Consider the following 16695-nt stretch of genomic DNA (forward strand, 5'->3'; position numbering starts at 1 on the left):
AGTTCTTCCCTTCCCTATCCATTTCGCCCTCGATCACCGTCCCGTCCCGGTTTTGTTCGGATGCTGCTGGATAACACTCTTATGTCCTGACATGGTGGTGGCGTTGGTGCAGAAAATCAAAACCGGTGATGACTTCAAATTCATCCTATCCATTATACCGAACATAACGATCATACTGAGACACATTTGGACGATGTCAAACTATTACAGCCTGGACGAGAACATGCTCAGCCTGATCGGGAAGATATCGTACGTGTTTGCGGAGAAAGTTAAAATATTAATTAATGTGGATACCATATTCAAGTAAGTTGTTCCCTTTTCTAAATCATAATTAACTGGACGTGTAAACGGGTGACCCGGTACCGTTGTTTTGGAAAGTTTAATTAGCAGTCAGCGGTAGTGCTCCGGCGTGTGCTCCGATGTGTGTCCGCGCTGGCAGTGTTATGGTTCACATGAGCTGATGAACCAATTACTCGGGTGTTCTGGATTCTTCTTTTTTGTGCGCAAAACTGATTTGTTGAACAGAGGTTAGAGGCATTCCAAGCACTAAAAGGTATCATCTGGTCTTCACCTTTTTGTTTTGTTCAGACACTCAGCAACGCATATCCACAAATGCGCAACGAACTGTGCGACGCTTCTGCAGGCTTGGAAACAATCCTACATGGATACTCGGGCACAGATCGAACAGTCGGGTATTGGGTCACGGTGGGAGTTTGATAAAAATGTGCTGTTCCGGGAAATCGATCATATGACACGGATTAGTCACGATATGGCGCACATCGCACAGGTAAACAACTCTTCAAGGACGTTCTGGACGTATTGGAAATGAGAGTAACGATTCTTATGACATTGTACAGGTATTTCTGGACTTTGAAAACATCTTCGATGCCAACTTTAAAGCTATGATAACCGATCCTGAAGAAGTGGATAACACTCTGAGCAAGGTAAGGGCGCTCTATCGTAGTCGAGAGATGGAAGAAACTCGTCGGAAAACAGTTTCCACTGATAGCCTGCAGATTGCTTTTGGGCAGAGGCAAAAGTACATCCCTTTAAAAAAAAAGACTAACGATAAGTAGAAATTCATCAGCGCTAATGATATCCATTCTTTTCTGTCACCACACACCACGGGATTTTTGGTGGGGGCGGACGAAACGACGATGGGCTATATCCGAGGTAGGTTTATCGCCTCATCAATCACATCATTTCGGTCGACTACGACATCTTTGCCTCGAGCAATTTAGCCAACTGGGAGGCAACGCTGGACTACTTTCACAAGGGCGTCGAACAGGTGGAACACGAAGCTAAGGTAGCACTGGACCGCTGCATACCATCGCTACGGTAAGTGTGTTGTGTGTGCGCCTCAAAACCCGGATACGGTACGGGGGCGTTTCCGAGGGGTTCATGTGCAAAAGAAACACCCACCCCAAAAAAGGTGTCCCGCAGCAATGGGCCGAAATCCTTTTTCTCGCCTCTGCGACGGAAACATAAATCACCGTAATCCAGTGGACCGTCGTTTTCCCGAACATTCGGACATGTTTTCTATTTCTCGTCTACTTTTAACCTCCTTTTCCTTTTCCGGTATGCTCTCGCACCTTCGGTCTACTATACCGCTACGAAACATTCGATAATGGTACGTGCAAAACTACGTACACTGCAACAATTCTTCATCGTTTCGGTGGACACCTTGATTTCCGCCTACTCGATTACCGTCACGGCACGGTAAACGTACATCGGAACGGGGGATTCTTTTTTTTGCCGAATTCGACGACGTACAACGCAACAGGTCTGCCGAACTTGGACTGGAGCTGATAAAAAATTTAGACCGCATCGAAACACGGCCGGCATTGGCAAAGCATTTATCATCCAAGTATGAAAATATTATGAAACAATTCCTCGCGGAAGTTGGGATGGTTGAGCACGAGTTTCTGGTACATAAATAAATTTGTTGTCATCTTTTAGATACTTTAGACACGGACGACAAGGCACCCGGCCACAAAACGGGACAGCATAAGCACAAAGAAGGAAGGGTGAAAAATGGTGTGCATCAAGCCAACAAAAAACAAAAGCATGATGGGCCGACAGCAAAACCACTTGCCCCGGTGCTCATAACTTTTGCTTAGTTTGTTTCGTTGTTTCTTTTCGGTCCGTTTTTGGGAGCAAAAGAATGATATCAAAAATGGCAAAGATGTCACTAGTTTTTTGTCTTTATTGCAACCTCTTGTGAAAGTGAAAAACATTGTTCTACATCACCTTGCGGCAATTATTTTTGGGGTAGTTGTTTGTAACAGATTTGATTACGCTTCACATGCACATGTCGGCACAATTTGGAAACAAAACATGGTTACAATTTATATCGTTTCTCATAATTGATTTCAGTTTTTGGGAAGATTTCCCTACCGGCCTCCATCAAAACTGGAGCAACAAAACACAGAAGCCGTTAAGAGTTACCTGAGCCGACAACCGCAACTTGGTGGTAAAAACTTTTCCATTCCCAAAAAAAAAAAACCGGAAAACTTTACCGTGCTTGGTTGCGCATTATTAATGGCTTCCGGAAATCAATTCAAAAGTTGCAATGCCTTTACAAATGGCGCGCTGCGCTTATGCTGTACCCGGTGTGTGTGCTGGTTTGCCATAAGTTCGGTTACAATTCCACCGCATTTAACTTGCCCATCATTTCAGCCGTTTGTGACAGAAGAATGCGCTGTGTTTTTCGTGTTTACCATTTTTTTTTTGTATTTATTTTTTTATTTCGCAGAAACATAAAAACAATCCACCGCTTCAGCGCAATGAGCCGTGTTACGTTGGGGCCGTATTTTGGGTGCGTTCGTTGCTTAACTTCATCCGGAAATCTATGACCGCATTTAGAGAAGTATGTGGGCCGGCTTTACTTATTATTTGTCGGCTAGTGTAACCTCTACGGTCCCTTTTCCTTTCCCAGTTCGAAACCAGCAAAAGCCATACGGAAACTTCACTGCAGCGTACCGCTTTCGGCCAATACATGCAGCTGGTGAAGGACTTCAAACGGTACGAGAAGGAAAACTTTCAAAAGTTTACTACGTACGGTACCAAAACGGTGAACAGTGTGCTGAAGCGCAATATTTTAAAATTGGAATTTTGCGATACGATGCTAGGTAAGATCGCGGGATTTTTATTTTTGGGCAGCCTGGGATGGTTCTGAATCCATTTCTAGCACCACGTGTGTGTGATGAATCGTATTGTTTGCATCGAAGTGAATTGAACATTTCCCTTCACAACCCTACAGAGCTACAGAAGGAGAAAAAAACAAAAGAAACAAAAGCAAAAAAAGAAAATGCCACCCAACGGCGGCCCTCCGCACTGATGACCGGGAAGGATCGTACCCGGTACACAAACATAGCAACGGCCGTCCGGTGGCTTGTGAATAGGCCCGATGCGCTTGATCCGCAGCTTGCACTCGCCCAAAAGCTTGTCCGTGCGGCACGCAACACACCCTCCCAAGGTTCGACCAGCGGCACCCAAACGCCCGCAAGTGAATTCAAAATCAATCAAGCCCAGCGTAAGTTTCACACCAACTTTTGTCAAAGTAAATTGATTTTTCACATCCAGTTTGGTACCGGCACTACCACCGGACGGATGGTTCGCAACAGTGGAAAACGCTACTTAACGCTTAAAACTGTTACCCGCAAAACCATTATGTGCCGGCGGTCGGTGCTAGTCACTGATGCTGATGATAAACTTTCTTCTTGAACGTGGTTTTTATTTTCTTTCTTGTTTTTTTTGGCAATTCTATTCCACCAACAGTGATGGTGTCAGCAGTTTCGCAAAAGAAAATTCCCACGTGGCGCGAAGTAATCGGCGAATCGGTGCTCATCGAGTACAAGCTTAAGTTTGCGCTTAACTTTTCGTACGGTAAGGAAGCTTCTTGCTATTTTTTTTCCTGCATGGTCAGCAATCGGGGCATCATCATCTTTTACAGCAGCAGCACCACCCTTAACTCATCGACTCTCATGGGGTTTTCCCCCTAACCCTTGGTTACCCAAAAACGCTCTTCTTGCTGCTTTGACGTTTAAAGCCCCCAACCCCCCCAAAAAAAAGGAAACTCTCTAAATAATCGGTCTGAAGATTCTCAACGGCCTGTCCTCAAGTAGTTGAAGAAGCTGAATGAATATTCTATCCCAAACAAGCGAAAGAGAGCGGTTTCGTTCATTTTTCAAATATCAAAGGATACGGACCTTGGGGGTTGGCGACTACACTAGAAAGCAGCGCACGAAACGGATGATACCCAGCAACGAAGAAAGCTGATTATCATTTTCATTTCCAATAACCAACAGAAGTGGCTTTTGATTTATTCTTTTGCCCCGCTCGTTGCGGCACGCCACATATTCCACCGACAGCAGTAAATGGGGCAGGGGGGGTTTTGCGCCTAGCATCATCTATTCAATTTATGCTACACTAAAGCCACGCCGGTAAAAGCAACACGACCCACCACCCCCCAACTAGCCGTTTCAAATCCAGTTTCGTTTCTCTTTTCTCAATAACAAGAATACGGCGGGAGCTGTCTCACTGTTTTTAGCTCTTCCCATTTGCTGTATATATCTGTGATTTTTTTTCCTTCCCTTTTTTCGCTCTTTCCATGCATCCCTTTCAACACGGTCGGCTGCCCACAGACATATTCGACGTCATCAACGAAGGTCAACAGTTCGAGTATTTGGGATTCGCATTAAGTCCCACCATTAGGATGGCCATTATGAGAAAAGTAAGCAATATTTTCTTACCCACTTTGTTACAACCCCCCCGCCTTAAGGCTCGCTTGATTTGTTCCCCGGTGTTCGCAAACGACAGTTGTACGTTTGTCGTCCTTTTTTTTGTCTTAAGTGTCCCATGTCCTACCTTAAATTTACACTATTTCTGCACCTTGACTCGTGCGCTTAGTTTAGCCGGAACACACTTCACAACTCTGCCGGAGCTCTGTAAATGTACCAGTACCTGTGTAGGTTGGGAAAACCTCTTGTGGAAAGTTATTGCAATCCCTTGCCTTATGGTTCGGTGACAGCGATATATTTCAAATTCGTGCAACGAATACAAGAGCACGGATTGTTCGTGGTTCTTTGGTAGTTTTATTTTTTTTGATTGGACGTAGCGAAGACGCCATGGAAAGCAAATCATAATGCGCTAATAGTAGTAGTGAAAAGGAAAATTGTTATTTCTTTTATTGCTTTTCGCAGTACTTGATGTTTGAATGTTTCAGATTGAATAATTTAAAGTATTTTATTTTTATTTTTTTTAGGATCAACTATTTCGCGATGTTGAGTGTGTTTGTAAAATGGTTGATAAATACAACGACATCGTGCTAAATCTCTCTACTCCTGAGGTAAGTCACAGTTTCGTTTACGTCAGCTGTAAATTGGTTTTTTGGTCGAAAGAGTATTGCAAACAAACGCATATTACACAACCAGGCCCGGTTTGTTTTATTTCATTACGCTCCAAAATAATCGATTACCACGTACCGGAACATCTTACGGTTTTCAAAACGATAGAAAATAATAACATTAACATCATCCTTTTGCATGGTAATCAGCTCTTCAATTCCAATGCCATTTTCCGAATTAATATATCCCGAAAGATACATTTCCATAATAAATGGGCAAGAAAATCCTTTTGTTCCATAAATTATTGACAACACTCCTGAAACCGAAACCAATTTCCAAGTTCCGATAGCAAGCAAACCGGGGTGGCCTACTGTCGCGTGTGATTCCACCGTACTGGCTGCTCAGTATGCAAGCCAGTTCACGGGCGGCAAACTTTGGGTCGAAGGATTGATTTTTGAAATCAGCCGCTATATCTTGGGAAAGTGTCGTAGAATGTAGACGAGCACCAGCCGGTTTTGGAATGGGATCGGGATGGGAAGCAAAACTCAGTTAATTCGTACCCCTCGTTATCCCGAGCTCCGTAAGACGGTTGCCCAAGCTGTGTGGGAGTTCATTTCGAAACGTCTGCCAAAATCGTAGCAAAGAGCACAAAAATATCCCCCGGGCTGGAGTATTAATTTATCCGTCGTCATAAATATTCATGCAAAATGATAAGTATACCAGAAAGTTGTTGTCCGCAGATGGGAAGGCCTGACGGGTGAGACGTATGTTTTTTTTTTTTTTTGGGAAACAGTTGGACACTTCATTCGTCAAGTGGTTCAATTTCATCCGTCTTTGGTGAATCTTTGAAGATTAAAGAACTTCCAGCGAAGTATGGGCGTTGATGGCTCGATGGTAAATAACTGGTTACGATTTGCATAAAATTATGTTGTGTTAATTTTTAACCGATTCTCTCATCCAATGAGTAGTAAGTTCTTTAAAGATGTGCGAGAATCTAATTTTATATCGTATTTCGAAACAAAAGGAAAGTTTTCCACCTACGTTTTCCCGTTGACGCTTGTTTCAGGTTCATTTTCTGCGTAGCCATTTGTACGAGGTGGAAACAATCATTCAGGCAGGACTCGGGCGCTTTACCTGGCAATCCTTTAATATTGGAGCGTACGCAGAAAAATGTCAAACGGTAAGTGTACGGCTAAATACAATACGGAAAATCACAACATTGCAACTATCTTTAGCCTCCCCTTTTTAATTATACATTTTGTTTCGTCGGACTCTCCCGGACACCCGTAGTTAATGAAAAGCTTATCGTCCCTCGTATCGCAAATTGGTTACATCAGCAATGACATAAAGGTGCGTATTGAGCGGCTAGAGTCGTTCGCCATGTTCGAGCTGGACGGTGATAAAACAAAGGAGTCCCGTGTAACGGTGGCGGAAGTTGTGCTAAAAGCACCAACCCAACAAAAGGAACATCACCATCCGCATCACCATGCGTCCCATCGGCAGCAGCACCATCAGCAGGATACGCGCCAAGATAGTGTGACACCAACTGATGGTGCGGCAATGGCGGCACCATCCATTGCCCGCTCTGTCGACGATAGCGGTGAGCAGGAGAAGCGACAAAAGCGCCCAAAGAAGGTGTCCATCAAGGAGGTGGACGACAGCGTTAAGCCGTGCCGGGATTACTTCGACGCACTGGAGAAAGATCGCAGTGCGAAAACGATCAAGTTGCTGCAGCTGTACGATTCAATAGGGCCCATTCTGATTAAATTGGAAAGCTTAGTGCTCGGTACGTTTACCGGCGAGTGTGTCGAAATGAAATACTACTACAACCACTGGGAGAAACAAGTGTTCAGCTGCTTCACCAGGTACCGTTTGATACCCGATACTCCGGATGCGACGCGCAAATGAACGTTTTCTATTTTTCATCCTACTTTCTCCTTTTGCCATTTGTTTTTGGGGGGTGCATTTTTTCTTCCTTTTGGTTTCGACAGATTTGCAGCAAAAAACTTAGAAAAGTTCATGAACCATCTGTTAAACAATCAACCGTTGTTCGAAGTGGATGCAATTCTGACGGTGCCGGAAATACTGATGCGACCATCGTCGACGGACGCTTACAGCATCATGATCAGCTCGGTGAAAGATTTTTTGCTAAGGTTAAGATTATTCATTTTTTTTAAACAATTTAATTTAATCAAATGTTGGTAAAAAATGGTATCCGTTTTTCTTTATTGCAGATTGAAGAATTTTAAACGATGGACTGCTGAAACTTGTCTTCCGTGTCCTGTGACAAAGTGTGAGGAGAAGGAATTTTACTTTACGTTCTTTGAAGACGTGGTGCAGGTAATTGTAGCGTACTGTTTTTCCAAAAACTTTAAGAACAGTTGCTTAAAATGGTTTTCTTATATTTACTTTCTATAATAGATCCCGAGAGTTTGTGAGTTGGTTATCAATTTGCAGCAAAGTGTCCAAAACTTGGTTACTGAAGTTTTAACTTATTTGAAAAGGTAGTATAATTTAAATCTTAAAATTCGTTCAGCTATTGCGTAACACTGGTTGGGGGTTGGGAGACGAGTGGTGAAGGCTCTCTATTTTTTGTAACTTTACATAAAAAAGATACTTCTAAAATTTTGGATTTGTAGTGTGATTAAGTAGGATGAAAAGTAAGGTATTTTTGGACTCTTTCGTATTTCGTGTATTTCGGTATTTCTCGACTCTTTTATATTCGGACCGTTCCCCCATAGCAAGAACTGACAATTCGGTTACGCGGTAAAACTAAGTCTTAATACGGTCAGGTCATTCTAACCAAGCAAAAACATAAACATTTTTCAAAAGTACTAGGCGTCTCCATCGTTAATTATTTAGTATTTCAGTATAAGTAGCTATTTGCTCTATTTATTTTGCCTTTTAAAAAAATCTAGTGAGCCAAAAATGGCCGGCGTGATCTTAGAGGTCGTTAAAGCCAACAAGAGAGAGAGAGAGAGAGAGAGAGAGAGAGAGAGAGAGAGAGAGAGAGATGCTAAACTATTATGCAAATAATAGGGGGTGGAAAGCTTCTAGCGTTACGATAGGGAGAGAGGGGTAAAAATCTCCCAATTGTTGCGTTACGTAATAATTGAGTCATCTCTGATGGATCATTCTATTTCACTTAGTATTTACTTCTTTTTTTTCACAGCTGGCAAAAATATCGAAACCTTTGGATGTATGAAAAGATGAGTGTTTGTGAAAAATTTCTCAACCAAAATGTTTCCCTTGCCCAGCTGGATGAGAAGTTCATTTACTACACCCAGATCGTGAATGAGCTCGAACGACATAAACCATTCCATGATATTAAAAGCATTCGCGTTAACCTGAAACCCTTGATTAGAGGAATCGTGGATCATGCGGTTGAGTGGCGTAATACGCTGGGAAATATACTTGCGGAAAGAACGCGCCAGCAAATGATAGAACTGCATGAGCACATGGTGGTACGTACAATGAAATATGTAATTTAAATTTAACGTTTTTATTTAATTATTTTCTATCTTTATTGCCAGAAACTGAGGACTGATTTGGATAAAAATGTTAAAGAACTGTCACACTTTAAGACGGTCATGCAAACTATTCAAACGATTCAGTCAAGTACGCTAACGGTTGAGCTAAAAATACATGAAATACAAGAGATTTACAACATTCTGGAAGAGCATCGCATTAAGGTGAGTAATAATTTTTTAAAGCTAATAATTTCACTATTCTATAAATTATGGTTTTCCTTACAGTTCCCACTGGGTGATATGATTATGGCTTATCATTTGGAAAAACGGTGGAAGAAAATCTACCATTCTGCACTTTTGCGGGCGGGCAAACTGCAACCCACCAAGGCGAAATTTGCAGAAATTACACAAAAAGAAATACATACATTTGGTGAAGAGGTACTGTGTACTACCGATACGGCACATGGTTGTGCTGAAGGGTTTAAAATATTTTTCCTACTTTTTAGCTGGCAAAATTTACAACGAAATTCAGAACCGAAGGACCAGGCACGGTTGGTTTGGATCTGGACCGGGGTGTTGAGTTGATGGATTGTTACGGCAAAGAAATCGATCTGATGGACCGTCAGCGTATCGAGTTAGGTCGGTTTCATTTTTACACATATTACATCAAGAGATAATATTAAAGTTTTCCCTAAATTTATCGTTTTCCATCGTGCAAAAAAAAATGTTTTCCGTACGTTCCGTTTAAAATTAAATCTCATTTTTCGTTATTGCAGAAAATGCTGAAAAGCTGTTCGATATTCCATTAACGGATTACAACGATTTTTTGCAATGTAAGCTCGAGTACGAAGAAATACAAGTGGTAAGTGGTGATTGCGAGGAATATTTTTACTGGTTTTGTCCAATAATTGCCATTGGTTGGAAGAAAATATCACTAGCATTTAATTTTGTTTAATTAAATGTTTATTTTTAAATCCGCTTGTTGTGAGTTAAATAGCGAAAAGAAATTTCTTTCACTCTACATCACATCCACTTCCAGGTCTACAAGTTGTACGTTCAGCAAAAAGTGGCTCGGGAAAAATGGTCCCACACATTGTGGGCCAATCTAAACCCCCAAGCACTGCTGGAAGGAATCGACAACTTTATGAAGGAGTTTCGAATGTTGCCAAAAAATGTAAGCCCCCCGGTTTCAAAATGACTCGCAAAAGCCATTGGGACCATGCAAACCATTCCGAACAAAATGTTGTCGGATTTCCTTCACAAATTCCTTCCAAATTCCTAACTTCCAGATACGGCAAGCGCCCGTCGGTCAGGCGTTGGACACGAAAATGAAGCAATTCAAATCCTCCATCCCGCTGATGTTGAGCTTGAAGGACGAAGCATTGCGGGAACGGCACTGGATGAAGTTAATGGAAAAAACTGGTCAACATTTCGACATGTCACCGGATCGATTCACGCTCGAGAACATGTTTGCGATGGAGTTGCATAAGTATCAGGTAGGTTTGACATTAATGTTTGTACCACAAAACGTTCGGGTAGATTATTTTCGGAATTGCAAAATTTGACACGATGCCTGATTAATGGAGTCTAGGTCCAGGTGGATCGAGGCGAGGGGCAAAAAAAACATAAATAATTAACAACCTGTCAACACACTAATTATTATTCTTGGAACATAAAACCCCTATGTCAGATACCTTTCCACAGCTTCTGGTGTTCGATTTCCACCTTTCCATTTGTATTTATTTTGCTTTCATTTGGAAATGTTCTCGGTAACAGGATATTGCTGAAGAAATAATCAACAACGCCATAAAGGAGCTGGCAATCGAACGCAGCGTTCAGGAAATTGCCCATATCTGGCAGCGGATGTGCTTCAACATGATACGTTACGAGAAAGGAGGTCGTGTCCGAGGGTACGGTTTGTAATTAATTGTGCCGCGAACGAAAAGTGATGTGTTCCAATACCTTTATGACCATTTCGCAGACACATACTTGGTGCGACTGATGAAATTATGCAAGTGTTGGAAGAAAATTCCATGAATCTACAATCGATGGCAGCATCGCAGTAAGTGTTTTCAATGTTTCAACAATCGCAAAATACATATCCAGCCGGAAGGACCCCGATAAATGGTATGTTCGGTTTGCAGATTTATTGGTCCTTTCATGCCGACGGTTCAGCGGTGGGAAAAACATTTAACACTCATATCGGAAATCATCGATGAATGGGTTAGCGTACAGCGGAAGTGGCTATATTTGGAAGGTATATTTATTGACGGCGATATCAGCAGCCAGCTGCCGGAAGAGGCGAAACATTTCAATACCATCGATGAGGAATTTCGTGAGGTGAGTGAATTAATTTTCTCGCGTTTATCCGTATTTTAAATGAATCTCGTAATACCTTTTTACTATAATTTTTCTTTGTAATGATGATAGATAATGAAACAAAGCAATGATAACCCATTGGTCGTCGATGTGTGTCTCGTGCCGGGAAGATGGAACGATTTCATACGACTCGGATACGCACTGGACGGATGTCAAAAATCTCTGAACGACTATCTGGAACAGAAACGACGCGCATTTCCAAGGTTAGTTTCCCCAAAAAAACCGGTAACCATGCCTTTTTCGCATTAAATATTTTACCATTTTACCAATCCTCACTTCACTCACTGGGGTGTAACATTCATTCCGGTTTCGTTACAGATTCTACTTTATATCGACGGACGAGCTGCTATCAATACTTGGCGACAGTGAGCCAACGTGCGTACAGGAGCACATCATAAAGGTGAAGTTTATTTCCTTTCCACCAAAACACCAGTGCTAAATGACTGTTTACTGTTTTTCCGGAAGCACCTGCTGTGTTTCCAACAAGGCAACAGCACCGGCATCAGGTCATCGTCATGTTGTAAGCACACTGGGGAGGACCGGGAAAATTTTTTACTACCACTTTGCAAGCTGTTACCAACCGAGTTCCAATTACTCGACATTTGACGCACACAATTTTCTCACTTGCAGATGTTCGATAACATAAAATCTTTACGATTTGCTAAAGATCGATTTGACACGCCGACTGTAACGGCCATGATTTCCAGCGAGGGCGAAACGATGGAATTCGAAACGCCGGGTATGTATTATCACCGTTAGCGAACGATTTCCTTGTCCTGTCCTTGTCGTGTTTTCCAATGCATTTTCCGGGGGAAGCAAATTGAGCGTACCCATCCATGTATGGATTTCGGGCTTTTTTGCGTGACGACGACACACCCGAGATGCGTTGAGGTGGAAAATATTTCACAATTTTTCATTTTATTACCTCACGTACCGTGTCATGGTGGAAGTTTATTTTATGGCAGCAAATGTATCAATCGCTTGCCCGGCACGTCTAAAACTGGCGTCCCCCCCTTTTTTGGTGAGCGGAGCGTTGTCTTTTGTTTTACGAACCGGATGCATTTTGGGGTCGAATTTCCAGGGCATGTGGGTTAGGAGGGGATGTAAAAGTAAAAGAAACATAACCACACAGCTTTTGAGAAAATGTTAGAAAAGCCTTTGTCCCTTTATTGATTTCCATTTGTTTCCACGCTCACCAGTGCCGGTGCGGGAGCGGGTGGAGCAATGGATGAACGAGGTGTTAAAGGAAATGCGTCGAACCAATCGATTTATAACGAAGAAAGCAATCTACCATTACGGCAAGGATCGCGAACTCGCACGGTTAGTAAAAATGGTTTCGGTTAGAAAATTTTCGGTAGCGAATGTGTGATATTCCACGCACGTTTTCTCTCTTCTTGTTTTTGGGGTGGGGTCCCGGACTCAAATTTCATCTTCATCTAGGCCGGACTGGATTATGCTCTACCAAGGCATGGTGTGTCTCGCTGCGAATCAAGTCTGGTGGACGGCTGAAGTTGAGGAGGTATTCGCCAAGGTGCGGCACGGCAACAAGCGTGCGATGAAGGAATATCTTCAGGAGCAGAATCGCCAACTCGATGAACTCGTACTGAAAGGTATGCTGTGATTTGAGCTCGTTTGAGCATAAAGCTGGTGTAAGTTTTTTTGAGGAAGTATTTGTGTGACTAATAGAATCGTCTCGCTCTCATTAGTGCGCGCTAATCTAACACCCAATGATCGACTTAAATTTAAAACCATTGCCACAATCGATGTCCATGCACGCGATATTATTGAAGGCTTTGTCCGGGACAGCATTCTGGATGCTCAGGAATTTGGATGGGAAAGTCAACTGCGGTAAGTAGTGTCGGTGACTTCAAAGTTGTGTGCTTCAGCATTAATTCTTGGAAAACTTTCATCGACAGGTTTTATTGGATACGGGAAATGGATAATTTGTTTGTACTGCAATGTACAGGTAAGACTATTGTAGAAATATTTTATTAAAATTCATTGATATCTAATTTTGTTTGTAAATAACTAAATAGTTTCTAGATAAAGAATTCTAGAAAGATCTTAGCAATATCCTATAAAACTAACCTAAAAATTAAGAAGAAATGTTGAATCTATAAAGCAAGAACTTAAGAACATTTAATTACTTAAAGTCCTATTTCTTCTTGGAAACAATTTTCAACGTTTGTTCGATTTCTGATAGTCGTCAACTTCCAGTCAAGACATTTGTAGACCAAATCTCCGTTTTTCCCACATTTCCCATCTATCAACTGCAATCATTCACAATGTTTCTACCGTACGATTTCGATTTTTCCGAAGCTACTTCAAATCCTGTACTAATTACATTTCGTTTCTGATTGCTCTTCATTGGCCCGATCCGCCTTCGTATGCCTACCACATGGGATGGATGGATGACCGTGGGATGGATGAAACATTCGCCTTGTTTCCGTCGATAACTGTGCACCGTTCTTGGTGTTGGGCGGCCCCGAAATCACCAATCCGGGCAATAAATTTTGGACGTTTCTGGCTTCGAATCACTGTCGAACATCATTGCCATATGGGGAAAATCTCTCTTGGAAAACCGTATCCTTCACCGATGCCCGTTGACAACCGCAATGACGATGGCTGACGACGATGATTTGATAGGAAAATTCGATTACGGTTACGAGTATATGGGATTAAACGGACGGCTCGTTATTACGCCATTGACTGATAGGATATATTTAACAATCACACAAGCATTGACGATGAATTTGGGCGGTGCACCAGCTGGTAAGTGATAATCGATACCGTATCCACATTCGGGTACGGTGGTACCGAAAGATAAGACACTTGCTGCAGGACTGGCGCGGTTTCTATCGACGTTGGATGGTGTGCCGGTGACAACATTCATTTAGATTTTGCATCCATTATACCGGCTGGCTCTCACCCTTCCCTCAAAAACCGAGCACACAAATTTTGGTCCAAAATTTGTAGCAAAACAGACACGGGGTTTCTGCTAATCTCACCCGGGCAATGGCAAAACCGTTGCACGAACGTTGTGCATTTCCCAAGATCCCTGGCAGTTCGCATCACAGTCCAAGCACATTTGTCTCTTATCGGAAAACGGACGTTTGTTCACATGTTTATCTAGCATTCCTTTGTAACTAAAACCGAACGCTTTCGTATACGCTTCCTTACCATGCGCGCAAACTATCCAGGACCGGCCGGTACGGGAAAGACCGAAACTACCAAGGATTTAGCGAAAGCGCTCGCACTGCTTTGTGTTGTAACGAATTGTGGCGAAGGGATGGACTTCCGAGCCGTTGGTACGGTTCTGTCAGGTGTGTAGAATAGTTTTAAGCAAACGCCTCAATCTTATGCCAGTGATTCAACGACTCGCTACCGAGAACTCACAGATGTAAAACGGATTTTGTAATGGGATAAAGGAAAAGTCACAAAATATGTAGTAACAAAACAAACATAAAACAAATTGTTGCACATGATACACATGTTTTGTGTGATGAGAAATAGTTTTGCATCCCAAAAATTTCCACTATCAAAAGTACCGAAAGCAAGAGAATTATTCTGCCGCTACCGTGTCGGCGAATAACGCCAAACCGAAAGCTTTCGTCCAACTTTACCTCATTAAAATAATCAAATTGAATCGGCAAAATTTATTTCTCAATTTTACGGTTTAACAGTAATCCGCAAACTAAATATCTGCTGATCTGATAACGTGTGCCGCATTCAGCGTTTTGGCAAACTGCTGTAATTTCAATCCTGCGCCTGGTGTTTCCGGTTTGGCATCCATGCTCACCTAGTGGACCATCACCTCTCACCTACACCGATTTCCATTTCCCTCCGTCCTCGGTTCACCAGTTATCAGTACAAGCGGTTTAATCCATTCGCACCACACGAAGATCCGGACGCCCTTGGTTTGCAATTCATCGTGATGATGGTGGCTGATTGTGCGGCCAACACTACCGAGCTGGAAAATGGGGCTCCCAGCACAATGTTTTAAAACCTTTTGCATAACTTCAACCGCAGCCACCAGCCGGACGTGTGTGTGTGTACGAAGCTTTACACCTTTTTTTCGTTGTTGGTTGTTTCGCCAAGCACACCCAGAAACCTGTTTGCTTACCGTGCGTCACCGTGTGTTTGCAGGTGGTTCGGGAATGCCTTTTGCGTACTTAAGCTTGCGTCGCGTCGAAAAAGACGTACCGAAACACACATAACACCGATTCGGTAATCGGCTTTGCGTTTTATAAAACACAAATTGCACTACAAATAAAGCGTGTGCGTGCATCGAAATGGTGATTCAATTTCCGTGCCCCAAACCACAGTGTACCGGGGGGGTTTTTTGGTATCTGGAGTCAGAATTCTATTTGCGACACGTGAACCCGGCACAAGGGTTCTGGGATGATTCTTCCCCGGCAAAACGCGTGCGGTTTCGCGTGCTCTTTTGGGTGCGGTGTTTAGAAAACCGAAATGTTCGCACAATTTGCAATTCTATTTGTTTAAATTAAGTCCCAAAAACTAAAGCTTTTGTTGTTGTGCTTTAGGATTTTTGAACGTCCACAGTGTGGTTGGTTAAAAATGTATCTTTTGTTTTGCAACTAATCTTTTTGCTTTATTTTAAAAATTAATATTTCATCACTAATCTTGTGTATGTTTATTTCTTACTTCTACAGGGCTTACGCAGTGCGGTGCATGGGGATGTTTTGACGAGTTTAATCGTATCGATATATCCGTGCTGAGCGTAATTTCAACACAACTGCAAACCATTCGTACGGCGTTGGTTTCACGCGTACAAACGTTTATGGTAAATCTTCTAAAAATTTGCTCCACTGCTGCTCGTAAGATTAATCTTCCAAAACTTCTTAACTGCTTTTTTTTTAGTTTGAAGGTAACGAAATCAATCTCGATCCGAAGGTTGGCATCTTCATTACTATGAATCCTGGGTACGCCGGACGTACGGAACTACCGGAGTCGGTAAAGGCCCTGTTCCGACCGGTTACCTGCATCATGCCGGACCTGGAGCTGATCTGTATGATTTCACTGTTTTCCGACGGGTTCATAACGGCGAAGGTGTTGGCCAAAAAGATGACCGTACTGTACAAGATGGCGCGGGAACAACTGTCCAAGCAGTACCATTACGATTGGGGACTGCGGTCACTGAATGCGGTGCTGCGGATGGCCGGTGTGAACAAACGCAAATCGCCCGAACTTTCGGAAGGGGCCACATTGATGCGTACGCTGTTCGATATGAACTTTCCCAAGTTTGTGTTTGACGATGTGCCGCTGTTTATGGGGCTTATAAAGGTAGACGGACACGGAGGTTTTAGCCTTCTATTTGGTTTGATAATTTTTGTTGATATTTTCTAATTTTTATAGGATTTATTCCCCGGAGTTGATTATCCACGTGTAGGTTATCCGGACTTTAATGAAGCGGTGAGGGAAGTGTTACTAACCGATGGATTCGTCATAATACAGAAACAGGTTCGTTTGTCTATTTT

General features: G+C 42.6%; 1 protein-coding gene across 1 annotated transcript in view; it reads left to right on the top strand.

Moving 5' to 3' along the window:
• LOC125765217 (dynein axonemal heavy chain 10) overlaps positions 1-16695 on the top strand; it is a 50712-nt gene that overhangs the window by 16665 nt on the left and 17352 nt on the right. Inside the window, 36 exon segments of the mRNA XM_049430126.1 lie at positions 113-303; positions 589-787; positions 858-944; positions 1178-1338; positions 1784-1928; positions 2756-3131; positions 3263-3535; positions 3781-3888; positions 4647-4735; positions 5267-5350; positions 6415-6528; positions 6639-7213; positions 7340-7501; positions 7583-7688; positions 7770-7852; positions 8521-8812; positions 8882-9256; positions 9325-9457; positions 9595-9680; positions 9858-9992; positions 10108-10314; positions 10595-10728; positions 10800-10880; positions 10963-11158; positions 11249-11400; positions 11516-11597; positions 11828-11936; positions 12397-12517; positions 12638-12807; positions 12904-13045; positions 13114-13163; positions 13844-13969; positions 14398-14520; positions 15871-16001; positions 16079-16501; positions 16574-16678. Coding sequence (XP_049286083.1) covers positions 113-303; positions 589-787; positions 858-944; positions 1178-1338; positions 1784-1928; positions 2756-3131; positions 3263-3535; positions 3781-3888; positions 4647-4735; positions 5267-5350; positions 6415-6528; positions 6639-7213; positions 7340-7501; positions 7583-7688; positions 7770-7852; positions 8521-8812; positions 8882-9256; positions 9325-9457; positions 9595-9680; positions 9858-9992; positions 10108-10314; positions 10595-10728; positions 10800-10880; positions 10963-11158; positions 11249-11400; positions 11516-11597; positions 11828-11936; positions 12397-12517; positions 12638-12807; positions 12904-13045; positions 13114-13163; positions 13844-13969; positions 14398-14520; positions 15871-16001; positions 16079-16501; positions 16574-16678 — 6126 coding nt within the window.

Source organism: Anopheles funestus, chromosome 2RL (genome assembly GCF_943734845.2).
Source record: "Anopheles funestus chromosome 2RL, idAnoFuneDA-416_04, whole genome shotgun sequence".
NCBI classification, from domain to species: domain Eukaryota; kingdom Metazoa; phylum Arthropoda; class Insecta; order Diptera; family Culicidae; genus Anopheles; species Anopheles funestus.